Source organism: Corvus moneduloides, chromosome 11 (assembly GCF_009650955.1).
Source record: "Corvus moneduloides isolate bCorMon1 chromosome 11, bCorMon1.pri, whole genome shotgun sequence".
Classification (NCBI taxonomy): domain Eukaryota; kingdom Metazoa; phylum Chordata; class Aves; order Passeriformes; family Corvidae; genus Corvus; species Corvus moneduloides.
In genome coordinates this window covers 16,340,081-16,354,202 of record NC_045486.1, presented here as the reverse complement: position 1 = coordinate 16,354,202, position 14,122 = coordinate 16,340,081, and the positions used below count along the sequence as shown (strand labels likewise).

General features: G+C 40.0%; 1 protein-coding gene across 2 annotated transcripts; it reads left to right on the top strand.

Annotated features, from left to right (window-relative positions):
* The first annotated feature begins 662 nt into the window (after nucleotides 1–662).
* Nucleotides 663–14,115, top strand: NEK4 (NIMA related kinase 4). 2 transcript variants are annotated; one of them, XM_032121070.1, is made up of 16 exons: nucleotides 664–846; nucleotides 3,180–3,446; nucleotides 4,452–4,649; nucleotides 5,515–5,622; nucleotides 6,280–6,434; nucleotides 7,070–7,211; nucleotides 8,062–8,487; nucleotides 8,893–8,946; nucleotides 9,168–9,305; nucleotides 10,131–10,247; nucleotides 10,600–10,663; nucleotides 11,060–11,166; nucleotides 11,276–11,364; nucleotides 11,997–12,202; nucleotides 12,332–12,465; nucleotides 13,148–14,115. In XM_032121070.1, exons 1-16 carry the CDS (start codon nucleotides 754–756, stop codon nucleotides 13,238–13,240), a joined length of 2,391 nt encoding a protein of 796 aa, XP_031976961.1. In that variant the 5' UTR covers nucleotides 664–753; the 3' UTR covers nucleotides 13,241–14,115. The 2 variants fall into 2 exon arrangements, with proteins under 2 accessions (XP_031976962.1, XP_031976961.1); XM_032121071.1 differs by lacking the exon at nucleotides 8,893–8,946 and having other exon boundaries at nucleotides 663–846; nucleotides 13,148–13,515.
* Nucleotides 14,116–14,122: the final 7 nt, after the last annotated feature.

The window sequence follows — 14,122 nt, the reverse complement described above, 5'->3', positions numbered from 1 at the left end:
TATCGTTGTTTGACATGTATCCTGTCTAGTCTAGCAACTTCCCATTACATGGATTCCTATTCATCTTCACCTGGCTGAAACCAGGTCCAAGCTCCCAGGTCTTGCATCTTGCACACTCAGTGTGCACCCAGCCTGCAGGTGCAGAGCCATTTTCCTGTGTATGTTATCTTGACAGTGTTCATTCTCTCTTAAACTTTTTAGTTGGTTCAGTTCACCCGTTAATGAAACACAGACCTTGAGGACTAGGGCTTAAATGCTATTTAAGCCCATTCTATTTTCTGGTTTTCCTGCAGTCAGTGTTATGAGGTGCTCAGGCACGGGAGGGACACGGGAGAGCTCCAGGAGCTCCTTTTTCAACCAGCCTGGAGTTTTTTTAACCGATTCTCTGCTCCATCCAGAGAGACGGGATGGCTCTGTGGAGCAGCCGTGGCTCTGCGGGGGCTCATGGCAGGTGGGGTGTGGTGGCACAGCCGTGTCCCTGTCGCCAGCCTTTCCGCGGGCTCAGTGCAGGGATGTCACGGAGCAGCACGCCAGGGACTCGTCTCACGCGGCGCTGGCGACGGGACAGCGCTGTCCCGGGCTGGCTCCCTCAGGCGCGCTGCCCACTCTCAACATGGCCGCCGCGCCCGCTTCCAAAATGGCCGCCGCGGCGCCGCGCCCGCGCCGTAAAGCTGCGCGCCGTGCGCTCCATGGCCGCGGCTGCTCCGGGCATCTCTATGGCAGCGGGCGCTGCCCGGGCCCGGCGGCAGGAGGATGCCCCTGGCTGCCTACTGCTTCCTGAGGGCCGTGGGCAAGGGCAGCTACGGGGAGGTGAGCCTGGCGCGGCACCGCCAGGACCGCAAGCAGGTAGCGGGGGGCTGGGCCGCGGCGTACGGGCACGGCTCGGCGTGAGGGGAATGGCCGGGCTGGGTTGGGCTGGGGGTGCCGTGGCGTCTGGTTGGGCTGTGACCGGCACCCGGCTGTGGCCCGGCTTTGGCTGGTGGCCCTGAGCCATCCTGGGCATGACCAAGGACGTGGCATCCTGTCAGGGTGGGGCTGTGACCATCACCAGGTGTTGGCTGCAGCCACCTGAGCTGCTGTCTCTGTTCTCTTCCTTTGTCTATAAGAACTTTTATTAAAGGTGTGAAGAAGACTTCCCGGGAAGGTTTTGGTTGTGTCAGAGTAGAAGCACAAGCATTTTTGCTGGAAAACTGAAATAATCTGTCTTGTCAGGCCGAAGCAGAGGTGTTTGATAGGGAATGTGAGAGGGCAAAGGAACGGGGATGGAGAACATCCACAGAGCAGTGCCACAGGAACCTTGTGTGTGGGCCTTATGCCCGGGATTTTACTGCAGATGATGGGAGAATGTTTGTTCCCAGCAGGGATCAGAGGGTTTGTCCTTCCCGGATGAGAGCAGTTCCCTGGCTGGAATCCCGAGGTGAATCCCCATGACCTGTGGCTTGGGTAGCAGTGATGGCAGGACCTGTTCCCTCCAGGCCGTCACCACGGTGCATAGTCCAATGTCCTCAAAGAGTTGCTAACCTCATCCTAAAAGTAAACAGTGCATTGAGGTCACTTTCACTTGGATACAGGTCCTTGGATTTCATTGTCGTGCTGCTGGTCATTAACACTGCTGGGAGCCTTGCTTCCTATTTGTGGTTGCACCATAAATATTTGGTGCAGTTTACTGTGTTTTATCTTTTGCCAACTTTTACAAATTTTCTTCTGTAGCACGATGACCAGGATTTTTTGTTGTGCCTTTGGCACAGTGCCACATGTTCTGTGAAAGAAACTGTGCCTTATTAAAGCATATTTGCTGTTAACTGAGTGCTGGATTTTTTGTGGAGAAGGTCAAGTGGCTTTAAGTGTTTAACACAAAATGAAATGGTATTCGTACACAATTTGGTATCAAATAGGGTGGAAGAGCATTGCAATAGACTTCTGTAGAGAATCTTGCCAGAAAAACGGGCTCATTAAACTAAATATAATCGATGCCAAGTTTAAATTAAGGCTAATATATGTGCTTTTTCCATTTTGGTAGTGTATTGTCTAAAAGATGCTGATATAAGCTTAAATGGTTTCCATGCCCAAAGATAGAATTGTAATTGACTTGTCACACAGAACACAGTAGTTGCAGCATTTCTGTTTTATTTTAAAGTCAGGTGATGCTGTACACAATTAGCTTTGTGATATTCCTCCTGGAAGCTTTGCATCATCACAGATTATATCCAGCAGGCTTCTGAAGCACAAAGTCAAGAGGTGCTGTGGATTTTCTGGGTAATTGGTTCCCTTGGTATATCCGGGCATCTCCTCAGCACTAATTAAATGTACTGGGCTAATTAGTAGGCCCAGCCTGGAGAGCAGACACTGAACCACCTCTGAAGATGCTAAAATTCAGCAAGTAAAAATATTTTAAAAGTTTTGATCTAAAACCTCTCTGATAAGAGCAGGGTCGAGTGTAACCATGACATGATTTTTCTGTGGAAAGCTGATGCCTTAAAGTGATTCCTACAAAATTTACATCAGGATAGGGCCAGGTCAGACCTAAATATTGGTGTTGTGGGTGGTGAAATGGATTTTATTGTCTCAGCTTCAGCTTCATGAATATTTTTGCTGAAACCTGAAATTCCTTAGAATTACATTTAATGTAGTACATAATAAGGAAGTAGATAACTTTTGTATGTAGCTTTGAAAAGTTCTTGACCCATCTTAATAAAGAATAAAAGAAATTTAGGAATGAGCATAAGGCCTTTTGTCTCTTTCAGATGACTTTTATCATTTGTTTGAATATGACTACATACTTTCCTTATGTATATTTAAGGTTACTATTGATGTGGCCTATTCGAGAGTAACTGTGGTGCACAAACAGGTTTAAGGTTTAAAAGATGAATGACAGACACACTTAAAATGAGAGTGGGGAAAAAAAAAGATAAATGTGAACATTAGTCAGAAGAAAGCAAAACACCACAAAATTCCTGAGCAGAGTTGTATTCAGGTGGATGAATGGAACACACCTATTCCATTTTAATGGTGTAAGGATAGAAAAGAAGAAATTTTGCATAACTTTTAGCCATACTGCAGCCTCTGTGTAGAATAACGAGTGGAGATTTCAAATACTGCATTTGCTCTGAGGAATGCTTCCCTAGGCCTTCTGCAGTTACTTTCATCTCTTACCATACCCCTTGCCATGTCTTTTACAGTATGTCATCAAAAAGTTAAACCTTAGAAGTGCTTCCAGGCGTGAGAAGAGAGCAGCAGAACAAGAGGCACAGCTTCTGTCCCAGCTGAGACACCCCAACATCGTCACCTACAGAGAGTCCTGGCAGGGGGACGATGGCCACCTCTACATTGTGATGGGCTTCTGCGAGGGAGGAGACCTCTACCACAAACTCAAAGAGCAGAAGGGCAAACTCTTGCCTGAGAATCAGGTGGTGGAGTGGTTTGTCCAGATTGCCATGGCCCTGCAGGTACAATGAAGTGTAATTTTGTCACCTTCAGATATAAACTTAATTTGGCTTTTTATGCATTTAAAAATTCCAGCTAAACTGCAGCCTTTGGATTCCTGTTTGGCTGGGTTAGCATCTAAATACAATGGTTTTTAGTACATGAAAAATGGGTCATTGCAGTCAAATCAACTGTTTTAAGTAAGAAATTGCTGACTTATTTTATGTCCACGCCTCTGTAGCACAGTAGACAGTGGTTGCTTTCGGGGTGTTTGCAGCTCTTGTCTGAAGTGCTTCTCTGGTTTGAAAGTTTAGATTAAATTTACAAATGGTAGTTTTGGAAAAAAAAAAAGATTATTTCAGAAGCATTTTGTGTTCAGTCTTTTTACTGCTGTTTTTAATGGTAAATTTAGACTATTAATTCATTATTTCTATTAAGCCTTATCCTCCTATTTTAAATTTGTAATTGAGGGTTATCAAACTTTAAAGGTAATTGTTACAGCAATGAAGACCAGATATAAATGTTAACACTAAAGAATAAGAAATTGGACAGAAAATTCTATCCTAAAGTTGGCAGCTGTGATCAAACATACACAAGTCTATGGTACTGCCTGTTCTTGTTTATTATGACTAATTTTCTCCCCTGTTTACACAAAACTCACATTATAATTTCCTCTGAAATTTTATACTTTGAACTAAGATTGTCAAGAAATGAAAGCAGCAGAAAGTGAGTTACAGTCTTAACTTTGCATTTTTATTTTCTCTTTTCTGCTGATTTACAAGAGTCATGCAGGGAGATTTGTTTAAAGCAGTGCCAGGTTTTGGGCCCCTGCCTGTATCGGTCACTTTTAATGTTATTTCAGCAATACTGTATTAGCAGGACGCTCCTGACCTTGAGAGTGATTTATGTGTTTCTTCTGCTTTTGTGTTTTACCTCTTTCACTTGTGTAATGAAATTTTACTTTTTGGTGTAAAAGAACCAATTAGGAGTTAATTAACCCAATTTACATGTTGGTTTTTTTCCTCTAGTATTTACATGAAAAGCACATTCTGCACAGAGATCTTAAAACTCAGAATATTTTCCTGACACGAACAAATATAATCAAAGTGGGAGACCTGGGAATAGCCAGAGTGTTGGAAAACCAGTATGACATGGCCAGCACTCTCATAGGCACCCCGTACTACATGAGCCCTGAACTCTTTTCTAACAAACCCTACAACTACAAGGTACAGTATGAAAATGTCATTTCTCTTTTCTTAGGCACCTTATTTTATTTGTCTGAGAACATTACAATCTTATCTGTGGTTTTTGGTTTCTTACTGCTTCCGAGTCTTTTTAATCTTCCCAAAGACCGAACAAGAAAAATAGGAGAGAGATTTGTAGGAATGTTTATTTCTGGAACTGTGTTTGGGAATTCATAGCATGTGATGAGTTATCACAGCCAAGGTGTTCAGCAGGCTGCCTGTACCTCTCACAGCTGGAGAGATATGGAATGGGAACAGAATATCAGTCTGTGTTAGAGAGATGCACTTTCTAAATTTATTATATGCCAGTCAGGAGGTTTTACACTCAAAAGTTTATATTAGAAATAGCAGCAGCATTAAAAAACAAAAAAAGGAAAAGGAAATTTCTAAGGAGATGAATAAATGGTGGTACTGTGAATTTAAAATATGACAGAATAAAGCAAACATGTTCAGCTCTTGCTGTAAACCACACACAACTTAAACACGAGTGTCTGCAATGAGCAAGAGCTGAGGAGAAACTTCTTCCAATGAAAAATCAAGAATTTTCATTTACAGTCAGGGCAGATATTGTACTAAAAAAGGAAACAAGCAACTCCCCTTCCCTGAAAATAGCTAATTTCTACACTTCCTTTTGGAAAAAAATTGGGAATATTTGTAAGAAAATAGTTCACTTGATCAAAATTAAAAATAGAAGAGTGAGACTGAAGCCAAAGGTTTGCGTTGGAATTTGGGCTTAATTACCTTAGTGCCATTAAAAGCCTCTTTGAAAGCAGGTGACTAAGTCCAAAGGTAAAACTTGTTCAACTAATAAGAAGTTCCCAAACATCTTCTCTTCCCCTTTTTTCAGTCTGATGTTTGGGCCTTGGGCTGCTGTGTTTATGAGATGGCTACACTGAAACACGCCTTCAATGCCAAGGACATGAACTCCTTGGCTTATCGAATTATTGAAGGGAAGGTAAAAACTCCTGAAATTTTTTGTATGTGCTTGGATTTTCTATCTAGAAATTGAGATTATGTTTTCTAATTAGAAATATTGAATGGAGTTAAAACTACTTAAATGTAACATACATCATCGTATGTAAGACTGTTGTTTCATGGTGGTGTATGAAGTGATACCAGACCAAGGGAGTTGTTCCTTTGTAGATATGGCTAGAGTGTGTTGTTACCTCTTCATGTAAAGAATATACTGATTAATTTTCAAAGTTCTGAGATGACCTTCTTAATTTGCTTCTGGTTTTGCATAAATATTGCATAAAAACAAAATTAATGTGTGATGCCATTTTCCTGTTATGTAAGATTAGCTTATTTAAGTGTCTTCTTGCTTTGGCATATAATGAAGTTAATATGGATTTATTTTATATAAATTCCTAAGCCTATTTACAGAACTTTTACTGTTCATATTAATAAAATTAGGAACAGGTCTTAGACACACACTTGGAATTTCAATATTTTGTTTAACATGAAGCAGTTGGGTAACTTTGAGCATTTGAACAATGAGTCTATTTTTTATGCAGAGTATGTAACTGACCATAATGGTCACACATAAACATTCTAGCAGTAGCCCCTGTTGATGAATATATTAAATAATATCAGGTTCCCTTTCCTTTCACAGCTACCACCCATGCCAAAGGATTACAGCCCACAGCTGGTAGAAATAATACAAACTATGCTCAGTAAAAAACCTGAGGAACGACCTAGTGTGAAAAGCATCCTGCGACAGCCCTATATCAAACAACAGATTTCTTTGTTTTTGGAAGCCACAAAGGCGTAAGACATTTTCATTTGAGTGATTCTGTGCAAAATATTCATGTTATTATTGTCTTTTTTTTTTTTTTTTTTAACTTTCCCCGGGTTTTGTAGCAGGATAAAAAAAAATTTGTTATGTGCAGCTACAAAGCATATGAACGTGAGTTTATTTGAACTCTTTGAGAAATGTGAGGGAATTATAGTGGAAAGTAGTTTTTTCTGCAAATGCAGGATAAAACTGTGCAGTGCTTAGGAAAACAGAATAGGTAGAAAAGACACACCTTTCCATATGGTTCTTGAGGGCATTTATCGTCTGGGAATTGAAAAACCAAGTTCCTTTTGATATACACTGATAATAATTATTTTTCTTAGTCAGGTTTAGTCAGTTGTTTTACTGCTTCCAGGTAGAACTGACCTTGGTGCTCTGCAGAACAAGTGTCTGTTGCTGGCAGAGTCTGAATCGTGTTTTTAAGCTCCTTTTCTAGAATTGAAAATGAGGGTGTTGTGCACAGTCTGTCGAAAAAGCACAGTATCTGATACGCTTTGTATGAGAGCTCTTTAGTGGAGTGGATTTTTTTTTAATTAGTATAATCTAAAGAAATATCTTACGACCTTGTTGATGGTGATTGAATGAGCAACTTTCATTTTCTTTACAGGAAAGCTGCTAGAAATCATAAGAAAACAGTGAATTCTAAACCTAAAGACCCTTGTTCTGTCATCTCAGCAAAGAATGAATCTCACAGCAGGAATGTTACACACCAAAACCACTCCTCTGAGCCAGCCAGGAAATACAAAGTTGTAAGATATGGGGTTTTTTACCTTAAAAAAGAAAAGCTAACAAAATGCAAATCCCTCAATCCCTCTTGCTTTTTCTAGATAAAAACCTGAGTTTTATAAGTGCCTTGAGCATTCCTGAGAACATTAGGTCTGAATCCCAGCAATGTGTAAAATTTATATTAGGGAAGGAATTGTTTTTAGATAAGAGTGGAAGTAATTAAACAGCTGTGGATCAGTGAAGCTAATTGCAAGATCTGTGAGATGTTAACTAAACAACACCTGGTTTTATGTGAATTACTCTTGGAGTATTTGGGGTCAAATAATTTTTCAAGTATTTCATGACAAGTGGTAATAGGTTTTTCCAATCAAAAACATATATTTAAAAACTAATTATAGTCACAACCAAAGTTGTTTATTGTTGAAATTCTTTCCAGTGGTTAGAACAAACCTTTTATAATGGTTAATCCTGTGCATGTTTTTTTGTTTTCTGTAATAAGTCTGCTGTTCTGGGTTTGAGCTTTCAGTGTTGAAATACTGAATATACATGGTAGAGTACATCTTTAAAACTCTTGGTGCTTGTTCCTCCCTTAGGGAAGAGCCAAGTGAGTACAACTTTTCTTTTACGGTCTTGGTGAAAAGTAGGTGTACTCCATGTGTATAAACCAATATCTGACACAGGTCATTTGCAAATCTGTATCTCTTTTAAAATGCGGATTTTTGACTTTTTTGAGGCTCTTAATCTGTTATTAATCATAACTTCCTTTCAGTTTATGTGCTCTGGTATGTTCCTGATTTTCCTTTGGTGCTTAGAGAATTCTTTCATATGTGTGTAAAACTCAGAAGATAATGACTTTTTTTGTTTTAATGCTAGGATGAAGAAGATTGCATCAGCAAATGTAAAGCCACCAAATTTTGTCCCTCAGAGAAACCAGCTGTTGAGTTGGAAAGAAAACCAAGCAAAAATGATCTGAACAGCTTGGGAGACTTCATAGCCACAGTCAGTGGAGTGAACATTGATATCTCCCTATCTGAAAGGATGAAGCATGGAAGTGAGAAGTGTGGCCGTGGGTGTATCCCAGAGAATAATAAAGCAAAACATCTACATATTCCAGACCATTCTAAAACAACATCTAATAACCCACCAATTAAGGAAGATAGACAACAGCAAAGAGCAAAACAGGCTTTTAAAGCTGAAAGTGTTGAGTCTAAGCCGTCTTCTGTTGATTCTGTAGAAGATGATGACGACACTTTGAAACTCCTGGAGCCTGTGTCAAAAGACCAAAAGCAACCTGACCTGGTAGTGCATTTATGCTCATTTGAAGTAGATTTAACCAGTGCCCAGCTCTTAAAATTTAGAGAGCTGCTGCACATGTTTTTCTGTTAAAGTAGGATGCTGCTGATGCAATTATTGAGATTCTTAAGTAGTTAGGAGCCTTGGTTTCAGATTTGCAAAGGCACTCTGGTGAAATAGTTTTGGGATTGCATCTATTTAGAGGATTGCAATTCTGGTTTTATGGAGGAAAATATTTGCTTTTCCAGCTGAGAACAGACAGGGTAAGAATAATTTTGTAACTTTTGTTCTATGTAGTAAATAGGCCTGAATAATCTTGTTTTGGGTAGGGGACTAATTGGTGGTGATTGTCTTTTTGCTGCATTTTGGTCTACCATGAGAGTTTTAATGAGAAATCATTATTTATTGTAGAGCTTGGATTCTACTGACAAGCTGCTAGCACCCTTAGTTCCTGTTGTAATTCAAGTAAGTGTCCTTCTTTGAAGGTTTAGCTACTAAAGATGCTGGGGCAGCAGGTATTTTATCTGTCTATCAAGTAGGACTTTATTGTGGTTATACCTGTGCTATGTTAAGGTGGTTGCTGTCCAAACAGTAAAGTGGCCTGTTTTGATTTTTTTTTTTAAGTGTGTGTGTAGATCTGGAAATGACATGCCTGCATTTTTTTTTTGAATGCTTTTGCTTATTAGGATGATGTCAGTCATGGAGCTTCAGGAGATGCTCAGGGAAAAATGACCTTCCACTTGCAGCCTCACAGCTCTGTCAGTGAACCCTCTCTCTCACAGCAGCAGCAGAAGAGAGAGCTTGCTGAAGGCTGCTCAGAGAAGGTGCAGATACTAGAAAAATACCTCTCCTCTTTCCTTTAAGACTCCTGTGTTTTTCTTCTTTAAACGTGGGACCTATTTTCTAAAAAATGGTGGGTGTTTTAATGCTGTTCTTGTTTCATGTGTGTCTGTATAACTTCATCGGTAACAAATGCAGATCACTGAAGGTGGCTGTTAGAAGCAGCCTGAGTAAATCTGCAAATCCTAATAACCCTCACAGGGATGAGGTGGGTGTGCCAGGTGGGCTGTGCCTTTGCTGGGCTGCAGTCTTTCCTAGGAAATTCCATCAGGATTTCTCACTGTGACTACAAGCTAGTACCTCTGTGGATAAGGCTACTTGTGGTGGGTAGTAGTTTAGCAGTGCTTTAGAACAGATGTGTAAGGGCTGCCCTGAGCTTTTGAGTGCAAACTGTAGGAAGAAAATCTTGGCATGCATATAGGATAGAACTCCTGTCAAGTCTTCCACACTGAGCAGGGAGGTTTATTTGGGAAAGGCACTGGCTACACAAGGCTAGAGAAGAGGGTGATTGGTGATTGATAACCTTTCTCTTTGGGTTTTGCTATTTGGGGGTGGGGATGGTTGTTGCAAAGGCATTGGCTGAAAAATAGTCTGGGAGAAAGGAGAAAAGATATAGGGATGGAGAGAAAGGAAATGGATGCAAGCAGAGATATGGAGAAGGAAGGATCAAGCTGGGAGATGTGAAGAGGTTACAATAGGATTCAAACTCTCTGGCATCCAGCTTTACCATGCAAGAATGTCTTCTAGATTGCAGAGTACTTGAACTTTTAATTAAAAAGAAAAAAATTCTTGTTCACTTCTCTGTCAAGTTCAGAGCAGTTTCTCCTTGGCCTCTACCTGATGTGACCCCAAAGACAGCCCAGAGGGGTGCAGGGCACCCTGAGCCTGCAGACAGTGCCAAACCCAGTCAAGCAGCCATTCCAAAGGTTAGTGATGAATACTGTCTGCTTGTTTTTGTCTCATTCCTTCTGAGCAGTTCATTCCATGAGTGGGTGCATAGTGAGTAAAGAAATGTGTAGTAGCTTCCTACCTCATGAAAGCCCTGTCAAGCACCTGCTCAGTGTGGCATGAGCCTCACTGAGCCTTGAAGGTCAGAAGCCTGTTTTCTAGAGTTCAGATTGGTCTCATTGAAGACAGCTTTGTAATAAATAATTAAGCATTAAATAATAGCTCTTTATCCCATGCCACTTGAAAAGGATTTTTTTGCTTAATAGGTAATTAGATAACAAAAGCCATAATGGTGATGGTAAATTAATATCAAATTATCTTCCTTTGAAGGAGCGGCCCTTGTCAGCAAGAGAACGGAGGAGGCTGAAACAGTCTCGGGAGATGCTTCCCTCTGGTAATTTTTGTGTTTACATGTTAGTATTTTATATATAAATAGGCTAATAACTTCTTTGTGAAGAAATGATAACTTCTTGTCTGTTCTTCACTGCCATCCTCAGAAAGATGCACTAAGGGTCTAGTTCTGTGTTAAATAAAAATTTCTGTTAACATGTCTGTATTCTTCTGCTTCTTAGTTATGTTCAGTTGTGTCCTCTGTTGATAACTTGTCTTTGAAATGTACATGAAACATAGAATACTCACTTCCAGACAGAAGCTTCAATGTTTTCTCTTAGCAGAATACCTCCCTGCCTGTCTTCTGCCAGGTGATAGACTTTTTCTTGCATGAGCCTGAAACTAATTCAGAATACAGCTGAGCTTAATTGTAAATATTGTCAAAATGTCATCCTTCCAGTGGTTCCAGCAAGACAATCATTAAATGGTGCAGTAGTTGAAGTGAAATCACTTGTGGAAAATTGTGTTAAAGTTCCTCAGTCCTCATCAGATCCCAGTATTTCTCAGGTAAACTTTGTCAAAAGTATTTCTTCCATGTAAGAACAATAATTTATGCCATACTGCTGAATTACTTTCAGTTATTAGCATTTTTGTCATTTATTCCCTCTTCCCTTAGAGAAAGAAAGAAGCCTGTTGCCTGTCTGATGATGAGTTAAGCTCTTCCACAAGCTCTACAGACAAGTCTGATGGTGATTCCAAGGAGAGGTAAGGATTTTGTTTAATACTGTGCAAGAATTTTCACTGCTATACTGGACTTAGACTTGGGGTGGAAAAAAAATGGCTTTCACACTTTATCTCTGTATAGTGAGTGACTGAAGAAGTATGTGATGCATAAAGAAAAACAGCTCCATTGAACTACTGTCTCTCTGTGACTATACGCTTCCCATGCTGAACTTTCTGGGCCATGTGATTGCATACTTCTGGTTTTTGTGAACTGTAGCTTCCCAGGAAACCAATCTTCCAGCACCAAAGGACATCTGCTGTCAAGATGCATTAAAAGCACAAGTTAAAAGGTGCCAGTGTGCTTCCTTTCCACTGTAAATGAGGCTGAATTTATTTCTGATTTTTGTCAGTGTAAGCAGCTTTCAAATGATGCAATTTGTTGCATTACCAAAGTCAGCAGTGGCCAGTAGGATTGTGGAGTTTTGTGGTGACCGGGCTCTGAGCCTTTGTTAGATGAAATAGTACTGATGTTGCTATTGATAAAACTGCACTACAACAAGTAATTTAACATGGAACACTTACTAGGACCTCACTAAACTTACTAAAAGTCCTTGGAATGCAGGGTGGAAGTTGCATTATGATGGTGACTGAATTATTTCTTCCTTCTCTCCTAGGAAAAGCAATGTGAATGAAATGAATGACTTGGTGCAGCTGATGACATGGACACTGAAAATGGACTCCAGGGAGAACTCTGAGTGCTGTGTAACCTCGACCCCAGCCCCAGAGTTTAAATTAAATAGGAAATACCGAGATACTTTGATTTTGCATGGAAAATCACCAGATGAATCAGAGGAATTAAAAATGGAAGACATTCCTTCAGGTCTGTTGCTCTAGGATTCTGTGGTAATACTTCGAGTCATCCTGTATTCTTCTGCAGAGTATGAAAATTGTCTGTACTGAAAGTAATTACTACTGCACTGATTTTTTGATTGTATTCTATTTTTAACAGATATGTTATCTGTCCCCTGCAAGATTAGGAGAATGGTTGAAATCCTGAGATCTGATGTGGTGCAAGGATTGGGAGTGAAACTTCTTGAGAAGGTGTACAGAATCATGGAAGAAGATGATGAAGCGAAAAGAGAGGTGAATGTCTTTCATAATTAAATTGTTTATTTATAAACCTAGATAAATGAGCAGGGTCTTTACCCTATTGAGATAGGTAAACCTTGATTCCAAAAAGTCCTTATGTAGTCAGGGGCAGGCAAGGGCCTAAGTATATTGTAATTTTCACTCTTAAATTTGATTCCAGATGTAGACTATGTTCAACTGCAACTTCTTCAGAAACCATCAGAGCCTTAGAATTGTAGCATGGTCCCTGAGTTTGGGAAGATGCAAGGGATGCACATTATTTTACTCTGTGCTGTTTCCCCAGTAATAACATCTTCTGTCTCTCAAATTTTTGCCTTCATGTTACTTGCCTCATGCCCCTTATGTCCAAAATAAGAAATAGTTTAACGTCAATCCCCAATAGAGGTGAATGAGCAATACCTCCAGCTCCTTTGATTCAAAACTTGGTTACACTTACCCATACAGTATTTGATTTGTAACCTATGAATATCTTACATTTTAAATTTTTGGGTGGGATTTGGAAGTCTCTTGCTTTTAGACAACAATGACTTTCATTTTTCTTCTCTCCCATCTACATTGCCAAGCTTCACATGCTGATTTCAGCTGAGTGCTTTGGTATTTTTTGTTAACATTTTGACAGCTCCTGCTTTTTTTTGTGTCAGTAATGTTGTGGGTTTTGTTTTGTGTGTCTGAACAGCTGCAGTTGCGGGAGCACATGGGAGATAAGTACGTGAGTTACAGTGCGAAGGCTCGGCACCTGAAATTTCTTGAAGAAAATGTGAAGCTCTGACCAGAATCTTTTCCTTGGAGAAAAGAACTGTTTTCTAGCTCCTTTGATAGACTGGACCAGCTTAAAAAGCACGTTTATCCGTTGATCTCCTTTGCTGGAATAAGGAGGTGAACTTGCAGAAAACAGTTTGTAGTAGTATTTTTCATGTTAAAATGTGAACCAGGCTATCACTTTCTCAGAAGAGAAACTGTTTAGTTTAGTTTTTATTCTCTTAATGAAACTTTAAAAAGCTTTTCATAGATGCAAGTAGGGGTGGATACCAAGTTTTGTATACTAAGGAGTGTCAGAAAAGATTATGTTCTGGTTTGAATTTATCATAGCAAAAGGTTTTTGGTATGGTCTCATACTAAATACAGTAACAAAATCTCTGCCAAGGCTCTGGTGTGATAAGCTAGAAGCTATTACATCAGATAGTTGCGAAAATTTAGCATGAAGAGACAACTACTAATTTTTGTAGAACTTAAGATCCTCAGGTTCTGTAAATTGCCAAGTCCAAGTGCTGAAGGAGGCAGCTGTACTGCTTGTAAGGAGAGACTTTGCTCTTGTGTTTTGTTGCTGAGGCAGTCACCAAGGTGGGGGAAAGTTATTTGGTAACTGGGTAAAATAAGTCTGAAAATGTTTGAAAGGAATGCAGCCATGGTTACCATGGTCCCAGCTAGAACAATCCCTTTGCCTTACAAATACTAATTCCTTTTAGGAATGAAAGTGCCCAAGACAAAGATAAAACCCCTATTTCTCTTTGTTTGCATCCAGAGGATCTCACTACAGCCCCAAGGCATTGTTGTGTACCATCCCTACAGAAAACACATGTTTTTTTAAATAATAAAGAAGTCAAAGGGAACGAATTTGTAAAATAAAATTATAAATGAACAACCTCTCTCT